The 27,717-nt window shown below is 39.1% G+C and overlaps 1 protein-coding gene across 3 annotated transcripts in view; it reads left to right on the top strand.

Annotated features, from left to right (window-relative positions):
• PTPRJ (protein tyrosine phosphatase receptor type J) overlaps window positions 1-9,908 on the top strand; it is a 94,687-nt gene extending 84,779 nt beyond the window's left edge. For all 3 annotated transcript variants that reach the window (XM_032222163.1, XM_032222155.1, XM_032222147.1), the window contains 9 exons: window positions 422-430; window positions 801-888; window positions 1,182-1,272; window positions 2,197-2,270; window positions 2,358-2,492; window positions 3,690-3,809; window positions 4,840-5,000; window positions 6,160-6,295; window positions 6,809-9,908. In XM_032222163.1, the coding sequence (XP_032078054.1) occupies window positions 422-430; window positions 801-888; window positions 1,182-1,272; window positions 2,197-2,270; window positions 2,358-2,492; window positions 3,690-3,809; window positions 4,840-5,000; window positions 6,160-6,295; window positions 6,809-6,970 (976 nt within the window). In that variant the 3' untranslated portion in view covers window positions 6,971-9,908. The remainder of the gene's footprint in view (window positions 1-421; window positions 431-800; window positions 889-1,181; window positions 1,273-2,196; window positions 2,271-2,357; window positions 2,493-3,689; window positions 3,810-4,839; window positions 5,001-6,159; window positions 6,296-6,808) is intronic.
• The last annotated feature ends 17,809 nt before the right edge of the window (window positions 9,909-27,717 follow it).

Below are 27,717 nucleotides of genomic sequence, written 5' to 3'. Positions count from 1 at the left end.
ATTTATAAAGCTTTACAAACAATTATGATTTGTTTTACTAAACCATTTAATCTTTAAGGAAACAATTCATGCAGTTGCTAATTCTGCAAATGGTATCATGTCTAGTTTCATCTTAATAATAATAATAATGTTAAAGTTGTTTCAAATGAAGTAACGTCTATAAGAAGCAGGGGGGAAAGGAACAAATAATTGGAAACAGCATTATCATAGCTTAAACATGGATAAGATGAAGTTTTTAAACCGATGCATTGTTTACAAAACTTAATTGGAACTATCAATATCACAACAGGGAATTATTTTAGGGAATTCATTACAACCTTTGCTGAATCCCAAATATTATATATATATAAATTGTTTTGCTCAGTTAATAAGGATAATAAATAATGTATATTTTCCTTTTCTTTTCTTTTTTCCTTTCCAGACCTAAAAAGTAAGTAAATATTTCCATCTGGAATAAATAGAATTATTGTTTCTACCTTTCTTCCCAAATACTTATACATTCTGATTTCTGTTTATTTCCAAGCTATATACATGATTTTTGTTTTACGGTACATGTTAAACCCTTTACTTGTCAAGTGTTTCTTTGCTTCACTTTGCTTTTGACTTTTGAAATTTCTAAATTGCTATTGACTCTCATTCATACCTTGACCTGTTTTACCACTTCTCAATGGACACTTGACTCTTATGCAGGAACATTTTTTGCATAATTAAGGAGTTAAGTTCCGAAGTGACTCAGTGCTTTTTTGTGGTTTGAATAAAACTGTACACTAAACAATAGTTGCTGTTTTTGTCTTTTGCAGATCAAAGTTACTTAAAGTTGAAAATTACGAATCTTATTTTAAGAAACAGAAAGCCGACTCAAACTGTGGGTTTGCTGAAGAATATGAGGTAGGCTTTTTAACAATTCTTATTCACACAGGAATATTTTCCTTGCGTATATGGTCACTTCCATTATTAAGTGAATTATTGCAATTTTCAAGAGTTATATATTTGAGTGCATTTCATTCAGTAAGGAATGAAAACTCAATTGTGAAAACAAATTAACAAGCAGAAGTAATAATTCCTTTTCCTGGCATCCACTGTTATTAAAGTACAACAATGCTAAATATTCAAAAACTGTTTCTTGTGTTTTGAGAAAAAAAGTAATAAATTATCTCTTTCTGTGTGTTTCTGTGTTGTAGGATCTCAGGCCAGTTGGAGCTAATCAGCCTAAATTTGCTGCAGAATTGTCAGAAAACAAAGGAAAAAATAGATACAACAATGTTTTGCCTTGTAAGTTCCCCATTCTATTTCTTTATTTACTCTTACTATTATCTAAAATATTTTAGATGTAACTTTATAAAATGTGATCAGAACTTCCATTTGGCCCAAAACAGTTTGTGTTGTGTTTTCTGCTTTTCTGTTTAGTTGTAATCGAAAATGAAACTTTGATTTTGATTTTAAATTCTCCATATTTTTGGACCCCTTTTTTGGCTCCGATGGCGTTCTGCAACCCTCTGCCACCTAAAATGGAGCTCAGGGGCCAGGGATGGCCCTCCCGAGTTCCGTTTTCACTGGCAGAGGCACCACAGGCCAGTCCTTTGCTGTTTTCAGGGAGGCCAAGTGGGCCAGATCTAAGCACGCTGCAGGTTGCATCCGGCCTGCAGGCCTTGAGTTTGACACCCTGGTCTAAATCATTCAAAAATAATAATAATAAAGTGGAAAATAGGTATTTAGTGCTCAAAAGCTCTCAGTAACCATGCTTCTCTACTGAGGTGCATCAAATTCTTATGTGTACCACATAAAAAGCTATAATTGACCATTGTTTCCTAAAAAACATTTTGAAAATTGCATTTGAAAATTTAAAGTTTCTTTAGCTTCTTTCTTTAATGAAATTAGTGAGATATGATTGTTTGAAGCATAATGAATTTGATTGAAGTGCTAATGTATTAGTACTTCCTTAAGTTTTAATACTTGACTTGAATAATTACATTTTATTGAGAATGTTACATAGTTTGGTAATGAAATGTTTGCAAGAAAACCACCCAGCTCAGAGAGCATCAAGGACCCCATATAATTAAACTTACTTGTAGCCCCACTTCCTATATTTTTTCACTTTCCATATGACCTCTCACAATAAATGCATTTTATTTATTTAATGGTTTTTTCTAAATTACATTTAAAAAGCAAGAGCTGACTTTTTTTTCCTACTTGCAGATGATATTTCTCGTGTTAAACTTTCAGTTCAAAATCATCCAACTGATGATTACATTAATGCAAATTATATGCCGGTAAGTCTTCCTGATGTGTTTAAAACATATTACTTAAAGTGGCAAGTTTATTGAAAAATGATACTGAGACCATATTTTTTATCACAGGGATATAACTCCAAGAAAGAGTTTATTGCAGCACAAGGCCCTTTGCCTAACACTGTGCAAGATTTCTGGCGCATGATCTGGGAGAAGAAGATTTACACAGTTGTTATGTTGACTAAATGCATTGAACAAGGCCGGGTAAGTTTTTTAAAACTTCTAGGACTAGTTACAAAATATCAGAGCCACAACTATCTATCATATACATGAGTGGCATTAGAATTCATTTAAAACTATTATTCCTTGCTCCTTACAAAAATCAATATGGCCAATTTCTTAAATAAATACAGATACAATATATATTGCTGACAAAGAGAGTTCTTTATTTATTCATTAAATTTATTGGCTGCCCTTCTTACCACACGGTAACTCTATGTAAGAGTTACTCTGTGGTATCTATGCAAGGAACGCCAACATACAGATTCTGTCCATACTAAAATATTCCAAATTGAGTTTAGAGGAATGAGATCAGGTTTGACATGGGCAAAAATTAAAAGTCAATTACCAGATACACATTTCCATTTAGATTTAATATATGTTTTTAGAGATAATAACAATAACACTTAGACTTATATACCGCTTCACAATGCTTTTAAAGCCCTCTCTAAGTGGTTTACAGAGTCAGCATATTGCCCCCAACAATCTGAGTCCTCATTTTACCCACCTTGGAAGGATGGAAGGCTGAGTCAACCTTGAGCCTGGTGAGATTTGAACTGCTAAATTGCAGGCAGCTGGTAGTCAGCAGAAGTAGCACTCTAACCACTGTGCCACCACAGCTCTTATAATGCTTCTACTAAGGGGAAGCTGATTGTCCATGTCTATTGAAACAGAGCAGCTGATAATTATAATAGTGTTCTGTGGCAAAAATAAGGAGGTTTTCTGTTCCCTAGATGGTTTTTGGGATCATGTTAGTCTTCAAGGTAGAAGAAAAACTAGAGCCAGTTTGGTGCAGTGGTTATGACATCATCCCAGTAGTGGGAGTCTGTGAATTCTAGTCCCCCATTAAGGCACAAAGTCAATTGAGTGACCTTGGACTTGTCACTTTCTCTCAGTGGATAGGAAGCAGTCAAGGACAAACCACTTTGTTCAGGCAGTCTTCAAGACTGTAACATGATTGTACTAAGAAAAAAGAAAAAGCAAAACTGATTTTCATAGTTTCTTCAGTTCTCTAACTGTGTTGGCTAAGAATTCTGTAAAAATTGTCGTTACATAATGTCTGTCTGGCACAATGTTATGGGAAGCTGATTTATTATAGTATCTTGCAGCTGTGGTATCTCCAGAAGAATTTGACAATAAAATTATTTTACAGTATAACCTATGGGTCATTTATATTTTTAGACAAAATGTGAAGAGTATTGGCCAAACAAACAATCCAAGAACTATGGGGATATAATGGTGGCCATGACTTCAGAAATTTTCTTACCCGAGTGGACAATAAGAGATTTCTCCATAGAGCAAGTGAGTTATGATCATATATTACAGAGCTTTCTCTTGATAGAAGGAAATTATCTGGGGTTTTGGCAATCAAGATTTGGACCCATGCAGGGATGGGTTGCTAACGGCATTACTGCCGGTTCGGTGCACAAAACATTTGCACATTTGTACCTAAAAAGATCTGCGCATGCACAGAACGTTAGAAAAAAGGGGGGGATTACATTTCTGCAATGGAGATTGTTCTGCGCATGCACAGAAAAAAAAAAAAGATGGCGTCACCGACAATAGCACCGGTTTGGGTGTGTGGGTGGTCCAGTTACTACCTACTTATCTGAACCGATCTGAACCGGTAGGAACCCACCTCTGGACCCATGGTACGAGATAAAAACTGCATGGATGACTTGAGGCAAAGCATGGAAAGTGGAATCACAACCATCTTTGTCTTACTAGACAGCTGGGTAGCCTTCAGTATTGTGAGGCACAATATTTTTCTGGGCTTCTTAGAAGAGTCGGGAGTGGGTGGCGTTATTTTATGGCAACTCCACTTTTTTCTGGGCAGACCAGGTCTGTGGTTGTGGGGTGGAGGATCAAGCTTGCAGGCGTCACAGGAGCACATGGAGACCGTGCCTGGGATAGCCTTTGTCCAGTTTCAGGTAGTACCTGCACTGCAACCTGATCTAGAACAAGATCACTTACACACTTGCCCTTACAAGCTTGATTGAACATCTTGACCCCTGACTATTCGGTAACTGAAATGGCAGCAATCAAGCTGGAAAGGCAAGTGTATAAGTGATCTTGTTCTAGATCAGGTTGTAGTGCAGGTACCACCTGAAGCTGGATCCTCCATCTTGGTGCAACTATGAAATATGTATTCTATAGGTCTGGTTTTACAATATTTATTTTATCAAAGCTGACAAAGTGGGAGGGTATTGCAGGGCTACTTCTATTCAGCATCTACATAAAACTACTTGCTGATCATGGTGTCAAGTTTCATTGATCTCGTGAAGAAATAATTTCTTTGTGAATTCTAACTTCTCTTCTGTATTTTGACAAGAGTGATTCACCGGAAAGTCATCCTGTGCGTCAGTTTCACTTCACTGCCTGGCCTGATCATGGGGTTCCAGAAACCACTGACCTCCTCATCAGCTTCAGGCACTTGGTACACGAATTCATGAGGCAGAAGCCATCAACTTCTCCAACCTTAGTTCACTGCAGGTGCAAATGCAATACTTTTATCGACATTTAAGCATGATTCTGTGTAGATGTGCTTGGGTTACAATGAGTGGCTGTCTTGCAAGGCCTCTCATGGGAACAGCTGCTTTTAAAATTAAAAAATCAGGCAGTGAGCTAGGAAGTGACAGTGCCATTTGCGGAATGACAATTGGAATTCAACCCACCCACTTGTGAAAAGCTTGCTATCAGTCTAATATACAGGAGGTAAACCATACACAAGGTACAGACAATCTTTTGGCTTTTACCTTGTTTGAAGAAGCGAAACTATTTTATATTGATTATATTTGACCCTTGGATTTTTGCAGTTTTCTTCTCCATAGCCAGAAGGGGACATCCAGACCTTTTGTGTTTACTTTTAAATAATTGGGGTGTGTTAATGAAATAGAACAGCCAACTGCAGTTTTTGACTTGATGGCATCTTAACTAGTTGGTTTAAAAGAAACCAAATTTGAACTATGATCATTTGGCTGGTAAAGAGTCCTGCAAAGGGATGACTCCGTGGGTTGGAATGGACTGAGATGAGAGCTGTGTGTTTATTTCCAAGTATGATATCATGTGCTATCATGCTAGGCATGTATCAGAGAGAGACTGCATTAGTGTGTGGGGTGGTGCCCTTTTGATAAGTTGGGATGAAACAAACTGTCCTTCATGATTGTCTTCAGCCATTAAGAAATAGTGTCAGCTGCCTAAAGTGGCAGAATTTTTTGGGAGTCCAAAACAAATCAGATGGAGAGTTAAGGTCAGGCTCTTAATCATGAAGCTTTCCTAATGATAATACAGAAATGATTTGCCACTGCTATCTTCTAGTATAAGTTTTTTTTTCTTCCCAATTTCCCAGTCTAGCCTGGAGCCATATGATTCCCAACAATCTTCCATCCAGTGATCCCCATGGACAAGACAAAGATGATGATGTCTCTGTTTATATATAGTACATTATATTTATAATTATATTGTACTCTAGTCCCATAAACAGAGCGGCTGGACAACTAGGGCATTAGTTTCCTTTTGGTTTTTTCCTCATGTAGAAGAGAGAAAATTTAGGCGGTGCTATTTTTAGATCAGATTGTAAATGTAATACTTGAAAAAGATAGTAAAAGAGTGAGATGAAGTTATTCAACCCTATACCTTTATTTTTAAACAGCGCTGGTGTTGGGAGGACAGGAACTTTCATTGCAATTGACCGTTTGATACAACAGATGGAGATGGAGAACACGGTTGATGTATATGGCAGCGTTTACGATCTGCGAATGCACCGATCTTTAATGGTACAAACAGAGGTACGGGCAGACTGTTATTCTGAGCATGCAGAATAAGCATTGGATATAGGTAGTCCTCGTCTTATAAGGGTAACAACTGAGAATTAGGGTTATAACACATGATGGTCATGACAATACCCAATTTTACGGCCTTTTTTTGGTCATAAAATGCCAAAATTCATGGTCATGTGACCATGCAGGACACTGCAAATGGTTGGAAATGCAAGATGATTGCAAGCACCCCAACATTCAATCATGTGTGCAGCCATTGGAACTTCAAAAATGGGCCAGGTCTGGGCAGATAACTTGGAAAAGTCACAAAGTGAAGACTACCAGTATGTCATTATTATTAGGTTTATACAGTGCTTTGGATTCAATCTCCAAAGTGCTTCAGAATAAGTAGCAGTTTTTGGACACGGAGTCCAAAATGTTACATCATGATTGGTTTTAGACATGTGCAGTTTTCTCTTTAAACTGATGGATGCATCATCTAAAACCTATGGTAAAAAATTCATATTTTTTTTACCCTCTTAGGACCAATATGTCTTCCTAAACCACTGTGTTATGGATATTATTAAATCTAAGAAAGAAAAGAAAATGGATCTCATCTATCAGAACACAGATGCCATGGCAATCTATGAGAACTTCACACCATCATCACCATATATTGGGAGGGCAAATGGCTACCATGTATAACTAGAAAGGAATGGTCTGCTTCCCATTTGGGCCTTTTGCAGAGGAGAGAAAGAAATATGCACTGCTTTTGTATGACTTTATATACAAAGACTTCAGCACCTGTTCTGAAGATGCACATGTTAAATTGCCAGTGGAAACTGTGGATTCACTATAGTGTTAAAAGAAAAAAAATCTATACTGTATTTTGCAGATAATTTTTGCATTGAGGGTTGATAAAACAAAATATTACTGGTGAAATTAATGTTGGCTGAATAATAAGAATGAAAAATATAGACACTTTTAAATTATTTTTTAAACATGTTCATGTTCAGACTTCATAGGATACTGATTCTATTGTTCGTGTTCCAGAAATTAATGGTGTATATTGGTCACTTTAACATTTCAATTCCACGGTGACTTCTGAAATTCATTTTATTTAAAATGAGAACACGTAAACCTTTTATAAATAGGATATTTTATTATGTAATTGTGCCTTTCTATTTTGCTAAAGACAAAATAATCAGAGATCTATATTTTTGTATTGAAATTCTCAGATGCTGTCTAACATTTGAATATGATTATTTTCATTTTTTTAAATCTGGAATACCTATGCTTATTCCTTCCTTCTGGAAGTGGCAACCATTCATTTATATGATACTTTAGCCTGAGGAAGGTTTATTGCAGAATTCATTTGCTTGATCTTGTGAGCACAATAACTATCATATTTTGGTTTCATAATAAGGACAAGGTTTTCTTATATGGGTAAATTAAAATTTATCCAATTTTATTTTCATGCATTGAAAATATTTCCCACTTTTGATGAAAGTAATCATTCCATACCCTTTGAAGATCCTGTTGTTCTGTTTCTCTGTACCATTTTCTTCTTTGACCTCAGTCTTAGGTGTCCTTAATATCTTTTCACTGCAATGTGTATAATGATTCGAGATCTCATTTATTGTCATAATTTGTATGTGCAGCAATACGTATGAATAGCTGTTGTTGATCACATTGACAATAGTATGGACACCGCAAAAAAAAAAAAGGTATCGAGAAATAGCAGTTGTTTATGAAACAAAAGGAAGTCAAGCTCTTACTTTGTGAAAATATCCTAATTTCTAAGTAAAAAAATAAGGGATGTCCAAGTAGCCATTGATACTTGTGACCTCAGGTTTAACTATTGGGGGTATGCAACTAATAATGCAAAGATGGAGAGGGTGTGTGAATGGATTGGCGACTTTAATTTCTTATCAATTCAATGGTTTTACCAAGTTTTTTCAGTTCATAGTTCTTCAGGGTAAGGATTTTAAGTAATACATATCTCCAGTGATCAGTGCTTCAAGGATGTTCTCGACTTAATGACCACAATTGAACCAGAACTTCTATTGCTAAATGATGCAGTATTGAGTTTTGCCTGATTTTTGACATTTTGGCCTCCGTTGTTAAATGGATCACCATAGTTGCTAAGCAAAATCTGGTTCTCTTATTGATTTTGCTTATTATAAGTCCCCTGGGGGGCTTATAATTGCAATTGTGTAAGCCTGTATCCATTGTAAGTACATATTACTTGCCAAGTGCCCGAATTTTAATCATGATCATAGGGACATTGCAAGGAAAGTGCAATGAACTTTTTTCAGTGTTCTCGTAATTTTGCATGGTCATTAAACAATGACATTAAACTAGTAGTTATAAGTCAAGGACTGCCTGTGGTCCTTGATTTATGACTGGTTGCTTAGTGACCATTCAAAGTTACCACAGAACTTCCAAAAACTAATCATTTTGATTTCAAAGTTATCATAGATACAAACCACCATCACCACCTTCCTCCACTGCCACAGTCCCATGATTGCACTTTGGACACTTGGCAATGCACTCACCTTTATTGTTTTTGCTCCTATTTTCAACATTTTTGTCAGTTTCTGGTGTTCGCTTCTGATTTCCAGCAAAAGACGCCCATTGTCAGGCAGAAAAGATTGAGACCACACATAAAGTTCCAGTTAAACTGATTACTAGTCATGCCTGTGCACAGGAAGGTACTCAACTAACGGTTAGCACTACCTTGGCTTTAGGTAGGGGGGAATGAAATTCAAGAAGGGTTGGATTTAGTCCATTTGTGACTATGTAGAGACTCTAGGCTGATTCCTCTTTTGACTCTGTCCCCCAGGTTCTTTCACTCCTTCCCCTACACCCATTGGGTAAAATAGATTTTCTTAACGATCATGGCATTCACTTAGCTGCCACAAAAAAAGTCATAAAATTAGGTCCAGTCAGGTGATCACCTATTTAATGACTGCAACAATTTAGGACTGTAATTTTTGGCTCAATTATGGTCATAAGTCGAGCACTCTTCCATATCAGAGATGGAGTTTATGGGACCTGAGAATATAACATCAACGGCTTCCTGCTTGACCATGATAGTTCAAGTGTCTCAATCATGGCATCTTACTCAGGTCTTCCAAAAGATTTTTAACATTTTCCTAGTTTAAAAAGTAGCTTTCCAATGTGCCTAGCACAACTCCTTTTTACCTACTTGATTTTAATTTAAGAGGCTTTATTTGTTTATCACGGGGGGGGGGGGGGGGATAGTTTACATTCAGATTTTATACCTGGCTCCCATCTCTTCACCATTACACAGCTTACATTCAGTAGCAAAATGGCCAATTTTCAGCATCACTTGCTGAAACTAGTGAAAGTATAAACAGAAGGTATCTGGGAGATAGCCTTCTCCATTTCATCTCCTGACATGTTTGCAAATGATCTGAAATTTGACCCTTTGCTCTCAAGTTTCATTAGAGGAGAATTTGAAAAGTTTCCAATGAGAGGAAAAGAATTGTTCGCCCCCTCATAGGCTTCTACACTTCTCAAAGAGGCCAAATTTGAGTTGCATCCTTCTCTCGCTGCCCCTAAGGCAAAATAAACCTTCTATTCTTTTGATTTTCATGAAGTTACTTCAGAAAGGCAAAAGACATAAAGAGAACTTGGTTTCCAGTTGCACTCAGTGGAGACACTGGAATTTGCATAATTAAGTTTCATATTCAGATCTCAAAGTCAAACCAAGAATTGGATTTGCCCTTTTCTGAATCGGAGCCCAAATTGAATCTAACTAGCTAGCTACTTTAAAACTTGTTATTGTGTTGCAAACTGAATACTGTAGCAATAAACTCATGTGTGATTTCCCGTTAAATCTAGCTTCATCGCACATACACCCTCCATTCATTCTCAGGTTTCCAGATACTTATAGAAGAATGGTAATGATTGGTTCACCACATGCAAAATAAAACAACATTGGTCATTTTCAGTGCCCATTTCAGAGTGAACGGTTTATCTAAGTTATAAGATGATCACTTGAAAGCTGTCACTTCAATTGATCTTGAGGACTGACCACAAGTGGCATTCTTAGGGGAGGAGAAAAGCTATGTAGCTTTACCTGTGGTTTGCATACGATTGTTGTAATGGCATGTGGCATTGGTGGGGTGGGTACCCCTCCCGTCCTGGTTATATTTTTGTGTTCTTTTCTGTGATGAAGATTTATTTAAAAGTGCAATATTTGATTTATTGAATGAATGATTGCCTCTATTTGAATAGAGTTTACTCAGGTTCATTATCATTCCTGTTTGTTCTGTGGTTTATATTCTTGTGCAAATAGTTTTCAAAAGCCTGAAGAACTCCTGTAGTTAGAATAATCATATTTGTTCTATTTCTTTTGACTAAAAAAATACAAAGATCTACTGAAACTCTCAGCTGCAGATTTTCTATGCAGTGAAATACATACACACTCATGCATATGTTGCTGTAGACACACACACATATATATATGTCTATGCGTCTGAATTTGTTTTATTATGCTGCTGTAGTTTGTAATGGACACGTTTAATGAAAAATGAAGGGTTCTGCATTGAATTACTTTTGTTGGTACACTGATCTTAAAATTATGAAGGCATTTTTAATGAAGGACGTGGTTTGTAAAAGGGAAGGGGATTCATATAAGAGCCGAGGTGGCACAGTGGTTAGGGTGCAGTACTGCAGGCCACTTCAGCTGACTGTTATCTGCAGTTCAGCGGTTCAAATCTCACCGGCTCAAGGTTGACTCAGCCTTCCATCCTTCCGAGGTGGGTAAAATGAGGACCGGATTGTTGGGGGCAATATGCTGACTCTGTAAACCGCTTAGAGAGGGCTGAAAGCCCTATGAAGCGGTATATAAGTCGAACTGCTATTGCTATTGCTATATATTTCTTTTAGTCAATGCGCTGGCAGCATTAAAAACTGGTATGATATTTGAGTGTATTATATTGCTATGTTGTATTTTAGTATTGCAGATTTCACTCAGCTTTCTTTCACACAACTCACCTTTGCATTAAGCCTCTGAGCAAAACTGCCCCCCTTGTTCAAGTTTAGGTTTCGGAGACATTCCAGTGTTATAAAGTTTGGATACAGATTGTTGTATAGAAATGTATATTCTGCTTCTACAATAACAGAAGTTGTCTTGGGTGGATTTTTTTTACTCTGCTCCTTCAGTAAAATAGCACTGGATTTTGGTGTGTTTGTCCAAATGCATTCTACTTGCCTTCTTTGGTTTCAATATTTTTTGTCCTTCTGTCTTTCTCTTGTTACATATCATTTACTTGTGTACAGATGTTAAATTGGAAGCAGTCCATCTTTTAATGTAACTTTTCCTTTGCAAGTTGGTGAGATCCCATACAGAGACCTCATACAGACAAGATTCCTTTTGGTGAAAACTGATGCATGGGGGGGGGGGAGTTTTGTAGACACTTTAACTGAAAAAAGAAACTGCTAGAGCAGGGATAGCTAACCTTTTCTGGACCGAGTGCCCAAAGAGCGTGTGTGTGTGTGCATGCCCAAACTCCCAAAATGCAATGCGTGTGCAGCCCCCGCACATGCATCCCACCCCCACGCATACACATGTACCCCTGTGCCCCACACAGATCTGCACGTGCACCCACGCATGCACCTAGCATCCCATGCATGCATGCATGGCTCCCGCATGCCCCACATGCAGTGCCCCCCCGCATGTACCCTGCCCCACTGTGCATGTGTAGCAGAAGCCCAAAGACCAGCTGACTGGTGGCAGGCGTGCGTGTGCGCAGCAGAGCTGAACTGGGGTAACACGTTCCATCAGAGGACACTGCGTGCAACCTCTGGCACATGGGCCATAGATTTGCCATCATGGTGCTAGAGGATAACAAAATGCTAATCACGTAAAGGCTGAACATGGTGGCACAGTGGTTTGAATGAAGTATTGCAGACTACTACTGCTGGTTGCAAGCTGCCTGCAGTTAGGCAGTTCGATTCTCACCTGCTCAAGGTTGACTCGGCCTTCCATTCTTCTGAGGTGGGTAAAATGAGGACCCAGATTGTTGGGGGCAATATGCTGACTCTGTAAACCACTTAGAGAGGGATGTAAAACTGTGAAGTGGTATAGAAGTCTTAAGTCTTAGGCCCAGGGTACCTGCGAGACCACCTACTGCCACCAGTAGCCTCCCACCGTCCAGTGCGATCCCACAAAGTTGGCCTCCTCAGGGTGCCATCGGCCAGACAGTGTCGGCTAGCGACCCCCAGGGGGAGCGCCTTCTCTGTGGGAGCGCCTTCCCTCTGGAATGAGCTGCCCCCAGAGCTTCATATAATCCCTGATCTCCGGTCTTTCCGACGCACCCTAAAAAGTTGGCTTTTCCAGCAAACCAGCCTGGCCTGAACAAAACAAAATAAATTATTGATCATTGTTAATTTTAATTTGATTTTTTTAAAAAAAATGTTGTCAATTCTAATTGGGTTTATTTGGGATATTCTATTTAATTTTTTTAAACTTTTGTATTATGTGTTTCTTTTAATGTTGTACACCGTCCTGAGTCCTTGGGAGAAGGGTGGCATATAAATCTAATAAACCTAAACCTAAAACCTAAGTGCTATTGCTAAAGCAGCCTTCATGGGTTTTGAGACAGTTTCCGTAGAAAGCACTTTAAAGGGCTTTAGATCTAGGATGCAAAATCTGGGATGACCATTAGAGGGCAGTGAAAAAATGCAGAAAATTGTCTTCACTGCTGTCTAGGTATTTGCAACCCAGGACTAGTAGTCACACATGCTTCCCTATGACAACACCAAAAAACTGAACTACAAATAACTGCTGGGTCAGAAATACCAGAATTTATGCCTCTTTTGTACTAAAAGATATGGTATCTTTTTATAGGAAGCAATAATAGAAAAATGTGCTTACCATTTATGCTGATAAATACACTGGCAAAAAACATTCCTTAATAAAATTTGAAAAGCCTGAGGATCAGAAATGAGCAGTAGGCAGAGTAATCTAAACCTGTGTTGTAAAAAAAAACACCTCTATAATCAAGACAAGGGAGAGGGAAGAAAGGGGGTCAACTCTGTTTTTCCTTCTATAACTGGTGTTTGCAATTATTCAGCTTCCACTAAAACCTTTTGAGTCTAGAAGTTGGTGGCAAGGCAGAACAGAGCCTTTGGGGGAATTGTATTTCCAAACATTCAGTTCTTAGGCCTTAGAGGAAGAAGTTTAACCAATCTTCCTTTGGCATTCACAGCCAGGAAATCTAAATTTCATATATAAATTCAAATAGTTATAGAAACTAGGAGGTGAATAAAGATGTTAGGGGGTTGCAAAAAGCATTTCTAATTTCTTTCTCTGCTTTCTTCAAATTAATTATTTCCTCTTCATTCTCAGCGTATCAGGGTGATGGTAGCAATTGCATCAAGGCTGTGTCCTAGGTTGCAACAAGTGATATGCAGAGGCAAGTGGCATGGCTAAATCAGGGTTAGGTGGATCAAAAGAGGCTACCCTGAATAATGTCCCATTTCACTAACTGTGGACTATTTTCATAGTCAAACCCACCATGAGCAAAAATGTGTTTCAGCTGATTCTATAGCTGCCCAGTTTGAAATAATCACAGATATTTATCCCTATCTTGATTAAACAGAATGGATTAAGATATTAAAGTGTTTTTGTCTCAAACAGGCCTGAACCAATGATGGTGCAGCAATAAAGGATATCTAAATACCAATTTGTTGCTTTCAAGCTGCTTAAAGTCATAATGATCAAAGGGGCATAAAAGAAAATTATAAGAACTCATTCATTCATACGATTGCCATGCCAATAAGGCAGTAGCATCCCTTTTTCTCATGCACCAAACCTGATTCTCTCCTGCCTCAGTTTACTGATACCCGCTGGCATTAGAAATCTAATTAAAGTGGCTTGAATAGGCATAGTTTTTCCCTGGTTCTTTTGTTAAGGACTTCCTTTTGATTTAGGCTTTGAAATGATCTGGAGCACCTCGGAGTGTACAAACCATCTGCTCTCTTTTTGCCTTAAAGTTCATGGGAAGCACCTGAGTTCCCTAATTCAAAGAAAGAAGATTGCTGGGATTCTTGTTGGCTGTGTCTGCCCCAGTACCTGCCAAAGAGAGATGCCCTGCTGTGCCTACTTCATGGCTGATCGCTTAGGAGAAAGGCAACAAAAGCCCATCCATCTTCTTTCTTTGAATGCTTGCCAATAGTTTAAACCAGATTTTTTTCCTTTACCCAAAGCCTAATTTTAAAAAGAGAATGTTCTTTGTGTATTAAGTGTTGTTAGGACTGTGGGTTCCAATATCAGTGAAATGTCAGTGTTTCCTCCATTGTACAGTTGTTTGCTATCAGTCTATCTCTTCACACACACACACTTTTAATGAATTATTTTTAGTGATACAAAAAGTAACTCAATAAAATATTGACATCAATGTTTCACTTGGCATCTTTCCTGTGTGATTCATTATAATGTAAACAGCTTGTCAGGTCATCTTATTCTATGACAAGTTAAGATTTTTAAAATCCCGTCCTTATATTCATGTTTATAATATTGAAATAGAGCATATAAATGAATCACTGCAAGGTATTTTGCTGGGGATTTCATAAGTCTTATTCTAAAAGGGGGGGAAGCAAAAAATGGTTTCCTGTGAGAGCTCAGCCAGTTGCAGTTTATTCAATAAGCCATAAAGATTTTACATTTAGAGATAGTTTTCACTTACTAAAGACAATTGGAACAGGCAACTCTGTTGCTAAGCAACACAGTCATTAAGTGAATCACCTCAGGTTATGTACTGTCAGATGATCACAACTTGCTATTTCCTACTGGCTTCCCCATTGACACTTTGCTGATCAGAAACCAGGCAAATGGCGATCATGTGACTGAATTACTTTGCCCCAGGAACAACAGCCGCAAGTTTGAGGACCTACTTTTTCATCACTGTTGTAATTTTGAACAGCTGCTAAATGAGGCAGTTGGTAAGTGAAGGCTACCTATACAAGGTAAGGGTCTGTTTAAACCTCATAAGTGAGCTTGACTTTGTCTCGACTTGAATGTAGGAAAGCTGCTATCCTTTAATAACAAAGGTGAGCCACCTCTGATCCCTTAAAATGGGGAGAAGGAAGGTAAAGGAAGATCTAGAACAGTGTTTCTCAACCTTGGCAACTTGAAGATGTGTCGACTTCAACTCCCAGAATGCTGGCTGGGGAATTCTGGGAGTTGAAGTCCAGACATCTTCAAGTTGCCAAGGTTGAGAAACACTGATCTAGAAGATAGTGGAAGAGTCCATGCAATTCTATTACTGAAGGCCCAATACCCTATCAATTCCATCACTTTCAGTGATGGATGATGTCACTGTCAGAAGCTAAACAGGCCCATTGGTCTCTGCTTCTCCATGGCAGGTGATAAATTGTGTCAGATTTCTATGGGGCTTTTTTTTTCTTTCGAGCCATCTACTTACACTGTCTTACTATGGCAGCAGTGAGTGATGGCTCCTATAAAAGGTTTTTAAAAGATGTTCAACAAGTGAGTACCTAACATTGCATTTCAGTCCAGGTTTTCTACTAAAGGCAATTCAAACACAGCTATCTTTAGGTCCATATTTATGGATATTGTAGTTTTCCAAAGTTAATAAGTTACAGTATTAAAATGCACTAAAATATTTTTCATCAGCAGAAAAAATTGCAGCCACACGCTTACCAGTATTTGTTACAAAAGCTGTTGTGTGATGTGTTGCAAGCAAGGAGCAGCTGCATTCCAGCCTTAGATTGAATTTTTGCTATTTTGTCATTTAATTCTTTTCACTGTATTCCAAGCAGCTTCCAAATCTAATTTTTATGTCCATTTTCACTCTGCTGAAAGTTTGTATCTGTCTTCTAATATTTCTCTCCATACAGAATTTGTATTTTCTGTTCCCCAGTTGTTCTGCTTTCATTCTAAGTTATTCTCCATATCCCAAGATCCACTCTTGACACTACCAAAACCTGATCCATCCGGCATTCAGAACTTCTCATCCCCAAAATATTGGTTCTTATTTGTTCTTGGGGTTCCCAGCTATCCAGTTAAACTTTTTCTATACTATTTTGTCTGTTTCACTTAACTAGCCATATCATTTAATGGAGCACATGTTTTCTCACCAAGCTTTTCCCCTTATTCCACTATTCTTATTATTTGTTGGAATGTAACATCCAACTATTGTCAATCTGAGCAGCCCTATATCCATACACACTCACAATAAAAGAACCAGTTCATACTTTCTGGCATGTCTATTACCTCAATAACTAATCCCTGATTATTAAATCAATATTAAACTGATTATTATTAAATTGATATTAAACTGATTTATTATTAAATCATTAAACCATGCCTTTACTTCCCAGCAGGTATTCCTCAACACCATAAAACCAAAGGCCGAGCCCAAGAGCAACATAGAACAATCCAGTTGAAGTTTCTGCTCATTGGTTCTTATCCTTAGGTGCTATATAGAATAAATCCACCCCCTCTGCTTTGTGATATCCCTTCATATCCCTTTCTCTCCACTGATTAGCATTTTGTTGGGTAGGGCCCAATGCTCAAGTCTAAAAGATCCTTTTGAACCTTGAGCCTAGTTTCTGATATATTACACAGTTTATACCATCTGAAAATGATATCCCTTGACTCCTATTTGCTCATCTAAATCATTTATAAAGATGTTGAAGACTCATCCTGGGGGTAGAATTAGAACCATGAAAGTACAACATTTCCTGTTCCAACTCACATAACTATTCAGTGGACAATTTTAGTGAATACTACCAAGGATTACAGAAATACTCAGGAAAATGAACGGAAACTCTATTCTTCCTATCTTTCTCACAGAATCTTCTGGCACAGTGTCCAAAATGCTTTTGATGCAAAAAAATCAGGTTCAAAAGTCAATTGTAATGGATCCAGGTAATCTGTATCTTCCAAAATGTATAAAGATGATCAGCCACCATCATCTGAAGGGATATTTGTGATAGGATATTTGTTCTCAACTAACTCCAGGTTAAGGGATGTCTTCTTTAGGAGAGGCTGAACCATTTTTTTCAAGGTTTAATGAGACATTTACTACTTCTTGGAGCTCACCCTGGCTGTCTTCCTCTGCTAGATTTTAATAATCTAGATCAACAAGGATCTAAAGTACATATCATAGGCCAGTGGTCCCCAACATTTCTGGCTCTTTGGACCTGTAGCGGTGGTAGTGGGGATGGGGAGAGGGAATGGTTTTGTGCATGCACGCTTCTTGCACGGCCCAGTTCCCAGTGGGCCGTGGGCCTCCTGTCACAGGCCAAAGAAAAACAATCATCTTGTCCTATCCACAGTCCTAAAAAACTAAAAAGGATATCCCAGAACATGATCAGTCAGACTTCTCCAGACCAAGACTCCCAAAATGCTGAAGATACCTACATAATAAGCTTTTACACCGTGGAGTGTTTAGGGTTTGCTTGCAAATTGCTGATTTTAACAATTGAATGGCAAGTGGTTACTTGGGGAGAATTTTCCTCTAGAGAATAAAGTGGGTTTTTAAAAAAAAAATGTTAACACAGTGGTATACAGGGGTGCTTAATTTCAACTCTCCTATTTTACTTGCACAGTAACTTTGAAAAGAAGAAAAGTTGAATTTTGACATCATCCAGTAAGCTTTATTGCGGACTGGGGATTTGAAGCCAGATCTTGCTGTGAAAGCTTAACAAAATATATATTTTCTCCAAAGCAGAGATGGAACTCTCCTGATGGACTTCCTTTTTAATCTCTCCCGCTTTCCTTGCATCCCCTTGCACACACTCCATTCTATCAGTAAATGCCAATTAAGATAGAACAGTGCTCTTCCACCATGGCAACATGAAGATGTGGGGACTTCAATTTTCAGAATTCTCCAGCCAGAATTCTGGGAGTTGAAGTCCATGCATCTTCAAGTTGCCAATGTTTAGAAAAACTGGGACAGAGGAGATTGTATTATTTAGGGGAGAAAAGAAAGAGACAGAGATTAGAGCTGGTTTGTATGAAAGTACATATTATTCAAATTTTAAAAATTAAAGAGGAGGTATTTATTTAAAATGGTCCATACCAGAGGTGGTATTCAGCAGGTTCTGGGGAACCGGTAGTGGAAATTTTGAGTAGTTCGGAGAACTCAAATACCACTGACCCCATCTATTGTCTGCCTCCTGAGTTCCAGCTGATCAGGAGGAAAGGAGGATTTTGCAGTAACCTTCTCCTGGAGTGGGGAGGGAATGGAGATTTTACAGTATCCCTCCCCTGCCACGCCCACAGAACCAGTAGTAAAAATGTTTGAATCCCACCACTGGTCCATATGCTTGCATTTCCCCTCTTTTTCCTTTTTGTTTGAGGGCTATTAAAAGAAAACATCTTGTGTAAAGCTACTCTGGCCCAGCCTACCATTTGCATGCATGTTCCATGGTTAAGCACATTCTACAGCATGACACAAGCAAGATCCACATATTGTGATAAGTGTATTTAATCTTGGCTTAACACAATGGCAAACAGCAGTATTCTTTATGAATCTCTCCACAATCTTAGCTTAAGAGATGTTCATGGGGTTGCTTTGAAGAAAGCGCAGTGAAAAGCAGCAACTCTGATTATCCATGCTGGGAAATGTTTCCTCGGTGCAATGAGAGCCATGTAGTGCCTTAACTGTTGTTGTGGACAGAGCGTACACTGCTTAGGGTAAGTGGTGGGAAGTAGTTTATAAGCTGAATGAAAGAAGAACACATAGCCACTCACTGTCTGCCATTGGAAACCCAAAGGGAGCAGGCAACGGGAATCATATTCCCTTGGGCATAAAATACCTTTATGATTACAGAATATGTCGCTCCATATAGAGTGAAAACCCATCTTCTTTGTCTCTGGGTCCCTCTAAACTCTTCCAGATCTGCCTACTATCTGGGAGGGAATCCATGCCTCCCGTTGTCACATTCCCTCTTCCACACACCCCAGAAGCTAAGAGTTTCCTCTAGGCTGGTTAACCACAGAGAGCCTTGCATGCAGTTGGCATGTGATGCCTCTTTCTGCACTTTCAGATGCTGGTCTTCCTTATTGGTTGAAGCCTGCATCTGCAGCCAGGGCACGAGAGAGGAATAGTCTCCTGTGGAAGATTTAATTGGCTGAAAGCATCACTTCTTTTCCAGCTCCTTTCCCCAAATGCTGGATTGCTTGAGATGGGAGTGAAAAGCACATTGCTCCGTTGAAGGCTGTGGAAGGACTGCTTGGAGAACGACACCACACTCATGCCTTGCTGCACAGTGAGTAGATTCAAAGGCTCTCACTCTGCATTGTTGTTCTGCATCTGTGGATGATTTACTGACACACCGAATTAAGCCTACAGCATCAGCAGACACTGTTTAACGGTGTGGAAATGTCCCCGGTTGTTTCTGAGATTCAGTCATTCTTGTAACGGATGGAGTGTGAACTACTGCATTGGGCTCTGCCTCTGATTAACTCCTTCGGTATATCCTTTCTGTGCCAGAGGCTTTTTCTGCAAGATGTCTATTTTAGAACAGTACCTTCCAGCTTTAGCTTTTTGCCTATAAAGAAAAATAATACTTAAATCACCAGAGTTATAAAAAGAAAAGAGGAAGAGAAACCTTTGCTGATTAATGTGGTTTCATTTGGGGTTACTGATTTTGAAGTTGGGAGGGAGTTGTAGGTGGGTGTATTTCAGCTGAGGGTTGTACAGCAAGGGCTGGGTTTCCAGATGAGTAAAACTAGGGCATTGTAAAAGAGGAAGGAGGGAGGGAAGGAAGGAGAGAGAGAAAGAGAAATTTCACTTTGACCAAGTGTCCTGAGCTTAAAGGATGCTGCATTGCACCGAAATTACTCAGCAACAGTTCTCCACGCTAGAAGTGATTTCAAAAAGTACTGCCGCTTAAAGAAAGGGCGGGTTCTCCTCCAAACCTTTGGGAAAGATGGCAGGGCAGCTCTCTCGGACTGCAGGGACCGAGGAGGGAAAGCTGCAGATGAACCTGAAAGGGCCTCCTCCCACACTTTCAAAGTGCTGTTGAATGTGGCAAGCAAACGCGTGCTCGGCTATAACTGGAAGACCGACGTGCCAGGATTTCGACCTAGCTTTTCATTAAAAACGAACATTGCACTTGACAGATGCAGTATTGAAGAATGGATTGTAGGAGAAGCAGCAGACTTTCCGAAGCAATAGGAAATTGATGAGGGGAAGTGTGTACCGGCTTCAGTTGCTTCTTGCTCATTCCTGACACTGTAATGATGCATCTGAGTTATCCATCACAGCCTCTCTTTCTTTTCTTTTCTTTTTTTGCATGCTACTTAGCAGGGTTTTGATTTTCAGGTAGTTCTCTCTGTTGGAAGGATCTATTGAGTCTGCAGTTCCAGATGGCTGTTGACCAACTGATGCCTGCAGCTCTCCCTGGGACTTGTGCATACCCAGAGAAAAGGTGTCCTATTCCTAAGTCCTACAGCCAGACTTTAAACTTTCCTTTTTGTCCCCAGCGTCGTCCCAGCAAAGACGCAACTCAAGTACGTTGCAAAAAAAAAAGTGTACTATGTATTATGTCCCTTGCCTTGGAGAGAGCCTGGATGGTCTAGTAATTGCCTGTTGTCATTTTTCTCCATGGTGCTATTTTGTTTGATTTACATAGGCTTGGGGCCAAGCTGTCAAAACAAGGAAGCAAGAATGACATGGTTTGCAGCAAGGTATGTTTTATGGAGACAATCCAGAGCCTTGGAAACTATAAGAGGAATTTCCCAGCCTCTCTTATTCCTGTGTTAATTAAGGAGAAGTCTGTTTGAAGTGCTTTTTATCAGATGTCTCCCCATCTGGGTTGAGCTGCTATTTACAGAATAATCTGTCAATTGATTTGGGCCTCAGCTTTGTTAGCTTCCCGTGGTCTCCACCAAGCAGACACTTTGATCCAAGAGCAAATGCATAGCCAGATATCCCTCTGTAGCTTCATCCAATTGATGCACCCAGGAAAACTTTGCACTACCATTGTAGTCAAGGCAATATAGAAGAACTATAAATTAACCTTTAGCTAGGAGAAGGCAAATTGGCCTCTCCCACTCTATCCAACAGAAGGGACATGCTGCAGACCCTATTAATCGAAGAGTTTTGGCTCGGGAGGAGTGGGGAAAGAGCTTTTTCTACTGTGGCTCCCAGCTCTTTGGAACATCTTGCCACCTGAGGGGAGGTCTGCCCCCACCCTTTTGGTCTTCCAGAAGGATGTTAAAACCTGCTTTGCCATGGACCTGGAGTCCTGACAGGGTCACTCTGTGCTGTAGGTGGCTGTTAGATGAATAGGAAAATGCCACCACTGCAATGTCCTTGCCTTTGTTTTTTTTAATTTAGTGTTGTTAATATTAACATCCTTTATTGTAAACCATCCAGAGTTGCTTTGCAGAGTGAGATAGGTGACGTATGAATTAAATAAATAAATGAAATTTTGGAGCAACTGGCCACCGCTGCTGTAATTGAGGATCCGGATCTCTTCCATCTTGTAAACAGTTTTGGATATTGAAGAAAAATGAATTATTTCTGTCCTGATCTAAATGTGCTTTACCCAACACTATGTGGATACATTGGAAATACTTACCGGTATCTTATTATGAGAAACCACACAGTCCTTATGAAGTAGCCAATGTCATTGACTATGACTGCTGTGGAACTCCACCCATATAGCCATTTACCTGAATTGCTTCCCATGATTGGAGCACTTTAATGGAATGCCTGCAATTTGATTATCAGGTTGTATGAATTAGGAAGTGGAGAAGATAAATGTGTTCAAGGATAATAGGGTATTTAGAAATGTTCATTCTGTATCAGCCTAGAAGTGTACTTAGTAACTCTGGACCAATCTTATGCTGACTCAAAGTGGCTCATAGTCAACTCTGTCACTGAACACCAAGGATATTTCCTAACAATTTCTGTTGGTATATGGACTACAGAATACAAAATAATAGAGTTGGAAGGGATCTTGGTGGTCTTCTAATCCAGTCCCTGCTCAAGCAGGAGACCCTTTACCATTTCAGACAAGTGTCTGTCTGGCCTCTTCTTAAAAGCCTCCAGTGATGGAGCACTCTGAACTTCTGAAGGCAAGCCATTCCACTGGTTAATTGTTCTCACTGTTAGGAAGTTTCTCCTTAATTCCAGGTTGCTTCTCTCCTTGATTAGTTTCTATCCATTGTTTCTTGTCTTACCTTCTGGTGGTTTGGAAAATAGGTTGTCTCCCCCTTCTTTAGGGCAGCCCCTCAAATATTGGAATGCTGCTGTCATGTCACCCCTAGTCCTTCTCTTCACTAGATTAGACATACCCAATTCATGCAACTGTTCTTCATGTGTTTTAATCTCCAGGCCCTTAATTATCTTAGTTGCTCTTCTCTGCATTCTAACTAACCGTATCTTTTTCATGCAGGGAAAAGTTTGGCTGTAGCAGATTATATATTAGTAACTTTTACATTTAGATCATTCAAGTATGTTCTATTTGAGTCTGCCCTTGTACTGCAGTTGACCCAGAGACTTCAGTTGGTGTGGAATAGTGTGAGTGGGCATTTGCACACAAGTCCTCTGTTGTTGTAATGACATTGCCAAGCGTCTATTGAACCAGGTTCAATATGTTGCTGTTGAAATGTAAGGATAGCTGACAGGTCAGCTTTGTTGTGACAGGGTCGATGGCTACAAATGACTGGAGAGGGGCTGAAAACCACAGAGCGCTATCTTATGGTTACTGACAATGCCATGGCTCCAAAAGGCTCTCTTTCCTGAAATGCACACCAGGGCTCCTAGGGGGATGTGGGAAAAGGTAGAAACAGCTGTTTCATGTTCAAGATATGCAGTTTCAAAGTTGTTGGAAATGTTCTGTGTTTGAAACATGAACCATTTCTAAATGATCAAAATAGTTCATTTTGAAAGCAAAGCAAAATGTTTCAAACTGAAAAGTCAGAATTTTTGGAATTAGAAATGTTTTATCTACCAGGTAATGTATTACACACAGGGACATAAGACTGAGAATATTAAACACAAGAATAGGATTAACAGAAACTAGCAGAATAAAAAAGAAAAGAGAAAGGAGGGGGGAGGGAATGAATGAAAAAGACTAAAATTACCAAAAAAGTAGCAGATAAAAGAAAAAAGAATGATGCAAACAAGCGACTTCCAATCTTCTTTGCAGCAGTTATAATTACAATTCTATTTTAATCTCTCTCTTTAAAGTTACATTGTAACTCTCTTCTTTCTATTATCTATCCTGTGTAATTATCAAAACGATCAATCATTAACTTTTCTTTTTTATATAAAAATACAACCACCAATAAGTATTGTCTTTTCTTTCATTAAACAAGTTTGACCGCTTCTGTCATGTTCCTGTCACAGCTATTGTCAAATCTTTTTGTCTACAATAATTTCACTGCAGCTATCATATATAACCCACGGTAACATATTGGTTCCACCACAAATGCGCGTACGACAAAAGCGCGTGTGACTAAAGCGCGGTGACAAAACTGCACCGTCAAAACCGCGCGACAACAGCACGCCGACAACAGCGCGCCAACAGAAGCGCGCTGTAACATAACCCTAAACCTAACCCTAAACCTAACCCTAAACCTAACCCTAAACCTTACCTTAAGTTAAATCGTGCTTCTGTCAGCGCGCTGTTGTCGGCGCGCTGTTGTCGGCGTGCTTTTGACATCGCGGTTTTAGCGCCGCGGTGTTGTCGGCGCGCTTTTGACGTTCGCGGTTATGTCGTGCCACGAACATATTTGCCTAATTCCTCCCTGTTTCAACACAGTATATGCGGCTTTGGCTTTCTTTCTCTTCTTCTTTTGTTGTTCACTTTTTGAATCAAATATGTTTCGTATTGACTCAGCCTACTGGGTTTTCTTTTGTTGTTGTTATTATTTGTAAGGCATTTTGAGATTTATAATGTGAAGTGTTCTCATAGATATGCAAGCAAATAGTTCAAGCAGCCTCACTGGTGAGTTACCAGTGACATATTTGTGAACAGCCCCCAAATTCCAACCCATCCCCTTCCTTATTAAAGGCTGGTATGATTTTCTTGGGCTAGAAAAGAAGTAGGAGATATGGCTTGCCCAGATTTAGTACATTTTTTATTGTACTCAAAAGAGCTCTACAAGGTCAGGAGGTTTAATTTTGTGATGCTAGTTAAGCTGTGTCTGAATTCACCCATTGCTTCATGGAGGATTTGTTTCCCAAGCCCTTCTGCATGAAGTAAAGGGCTTTCCTACTACACAGCTTTTCCCATAGTGGAAACTGGGTGAACCGGTAAATGCCATCACATACTCTGTGCCTTTCCCACCACTGCATCTACATTTCATTCAAAGCAAGGAAGATCTGCAGATACATAGTAATCCAGGCACCAGACAGATTAGCACTTCCAATCTAAATGGTAGAATGAGAAGGAGTTTCACACGTGGTTCTATAGACCATGTTAAGCCTATAGTCTCAATGCTCCCTATTCCTAAAATAGAAGGTCTTGGCCCAGCAAGAAAATATAATAAGTTTTCAAGCCTTATAACCTTTAAAAAAAGAAACAGCCAAATTCTTAGTCAGGATTAAGAAACAATCCAGCTACAGTAAGGGTAGTCTGTGATCAGTGGTGGGTTTCAAAAATTGTTCGAACCTACTCTGTAGGTGTGGCCTCCTTTGTAGGAGTGGCTTGCCACCCATGTGACCGGATATGAAGATGCCGACGACACTTGTCAGAACCACCTTAAATTACCTCTCTCACAGCACTGGCATACATAAGAATATGATGTAAACTTGTTTTTTAAAAGGCATCTTTGGTTTGCGTTAAAACAACACATGCAATGTTCTGATTGCACCACAAATGCAGTAGTCATCCTTACCTTTCACAGAGGCACTGAGTTTTATAAATATGAGCATGGTAGTGTAGAATAATCATATCCAAGGACCAGTGGTGGGTTTCAAATTTTTTTGGAACCTCTTCTGTAGGTGCGGCCTGCTTTCCGGGTCCACTGGTGGAACCTCTTCTAACCGGTTCGGTAGATTTGACGAACCGGTTCTACCGAATAGGTGCGAACTGGTAAGAACCCACCTGTCTGTGATTTATGACCAATCTCTCAATGACAGTTCAGAATTATGACAGACAACACCCCCTCCCCCAACACAGAGAGAGACACACACCAAAAATCTTCCTGCGACCCAGCTCTGAAGTTACAAGGGCCATGACTAGAATTAACAGGCTCAGTTAATTACATGATTGGCAGGTTCAGTTATGCTTATAAGGTCCACCCCATATGGTCACATGACTGTATTTTTGGCACTTGACAACTGGCTTACATTTACAACCTTTGCAGCACCCTGTGGCCACATGACTGGGATTTACAAAGTTTTTTTTCCTAAAAACTGCCATTTGCTTTCCGTTTTTTGGGGGGGAAAACACCTACCCACCCAGCGAACAATGAGTTCATTAAAAAACTGTGACACTTGCTTAACAATTGCTGCATTTATTTAATGACTTCAACATTCACTTAAGTGCTGCAAAAAAAAAGGTTGTGAAATCAAGTCCAGTGTACACAATGACCTGCTTTATGACTGTCACATCTTAACTAATCAGCATCCTCAATCAATTACTTAATTTCCAGGTTCAATTAAGGTCATAAACTGAGGATTACCTATATGCAACAAATTGATGAAAATCAGACTTAGTGGTGAAGGATAACATGAATTAGCTCTTCCTACTGGTGCCATTTCCCCCTCTTCAAATTCAGTTCTGTTTTTTTCCTTCCCCTTTGGCTTAGTGACTTTATAATCAGCTATTGGGAGTTTGTCATGCATAATAGTTCACACCACCACTGTTATATTGCAGAATATGGCAGACAAAAGCTTCAACCCAGTGAAACCATTTGCTCATATACCCTGTGGCCAGGATACTATGCTGTTCTGATGGCCAAAGAGCACATACCAAAGACATCTATTTGCTTTAGGAAAAAAATGCCTATCTACTGTAATAGGTTCAGCTACACTGTACAGTGATAATCATTATTAGGATGGCTATGTAAATACTTCCAGATGGAGATTTACTTATGCATCAGCTGCATGTATGGAAACACTCCCACAAAGCAGGTTCCTTTTCTAGATTAAGGCCCACCAAATTTTAATGAAAATGGAAGAATATTCTTCCATCTTCCCTGCTGCAGTAAAGTAAACGATTTGGAACTTTCTTGTGATTAGATTAGATTATAGTAAGGAATTATAAATTATAGAACGGAAGACACAAAGTCCCGTGAAAGGTTTAGAGTCAAAATGCACAGTTTTAATCAAACACAATTTTGACTATAGAGCCAAATAGTTCTCACTTCAAAGAAGTCACAATTCAGGATATTGGTTCTCCCCCCCCCCCCCCCATTAACTGTAGCACTGTGAGAAAAATGTATCCCTAAAACTGATCATTATGGCGGCTAAATCTTGTTCTGTCGCTATTTTAATGATGCAATTAGTTACACTGTTCAGGGTGAAGCAGAAAAAAGGCATCTAATTTAATGTGCGTGTAAAGTGGACACTGATAGATGATGTGCAGTGAATAACTATGAACACGTATTGAGCCATAAGACAGTCCGCATTTACTTTGTTCTAGGCTTGTATAAGAACATATTGGTGTGAAGATGAAGTAAGGCACATTGGTGCCTACAGGATGTGACTGGTAAAACATACTAGCCTTCAGTTTGGAATTGCAGGCAGGTCACTCATTTTCTGTCTTGACTTAACATTTGTGAAACAGGATGTCCACCATTCAAGCTTCTCTGCTTTTAAGTGATAGAGGACATAATTATGTGGTAATGTTGGGTCTACTAAGTAGATGAGACCAGAAAATCAATTCCCAGCAGACTAGAACCACATCTTATTAGAGAGGCTATAATAACAGAATCTTGCAAGTCTGATTCTGCTTCACATTCCCTCCCTCTTGTATGTTGAATGAGTGAATAAAGTATTTGCCCAAATGCTTTCTGAATATTATGGGGCTAAAATAATGTTTTATATTCTTTGCCTAAGTAATAGTTCTGGGTATTCTTGTCAAGAACATCTTCCTGGCTATCTAGGGGCAAATACATCATGTCCCACCAAGGAAGCACTAAATCAATTGAGAAACTCCCTTATTCAACAGGAAAGCTTGATTTTGTGGCTTATCATCCGTTTATGCCCATGTGGCAGCTGCTCTTAGTTGCCTAGCTGAATGAGCAAGTTTGTAAAATGACCACAATGTTTCACAAAATACATTATCACACTAATATGGAAGTGTAATTATTTCCAAAACACAAAGGGAAAAATATGGTGCCTTATATTTGCACATGTCAAAAAGGACACCTACGTGTGTCTAGATATCTATTTTATAAACATTTGGGCATGACGTTGATCATAACCTTTGTTTCAAAGTTGTTGTTCTTTAAGGCTGTTCTTAATATCTTAAGAACT

Source organism: Thamnophis elegans, chromosome 1, assembly GCF_009769535.1.
Source record: "Thamnophis elegans isolate rThaEle1 chromosome 1, rThaEle1.pri, whole genome shotgun sequence".
In the NCBI taxonomy this organism is placed as follows: Eukaryota; Metazoa; Chordata; class Lepidosauria; order Squamata; family Colubridae; genus Thamnophis; species Thamnophis elegans.
The sequence above is the reverse complement of the archived record's forward strand: the minus strand, read 5'-3'. Positions and strand labels throughout refer to the sequence as shown.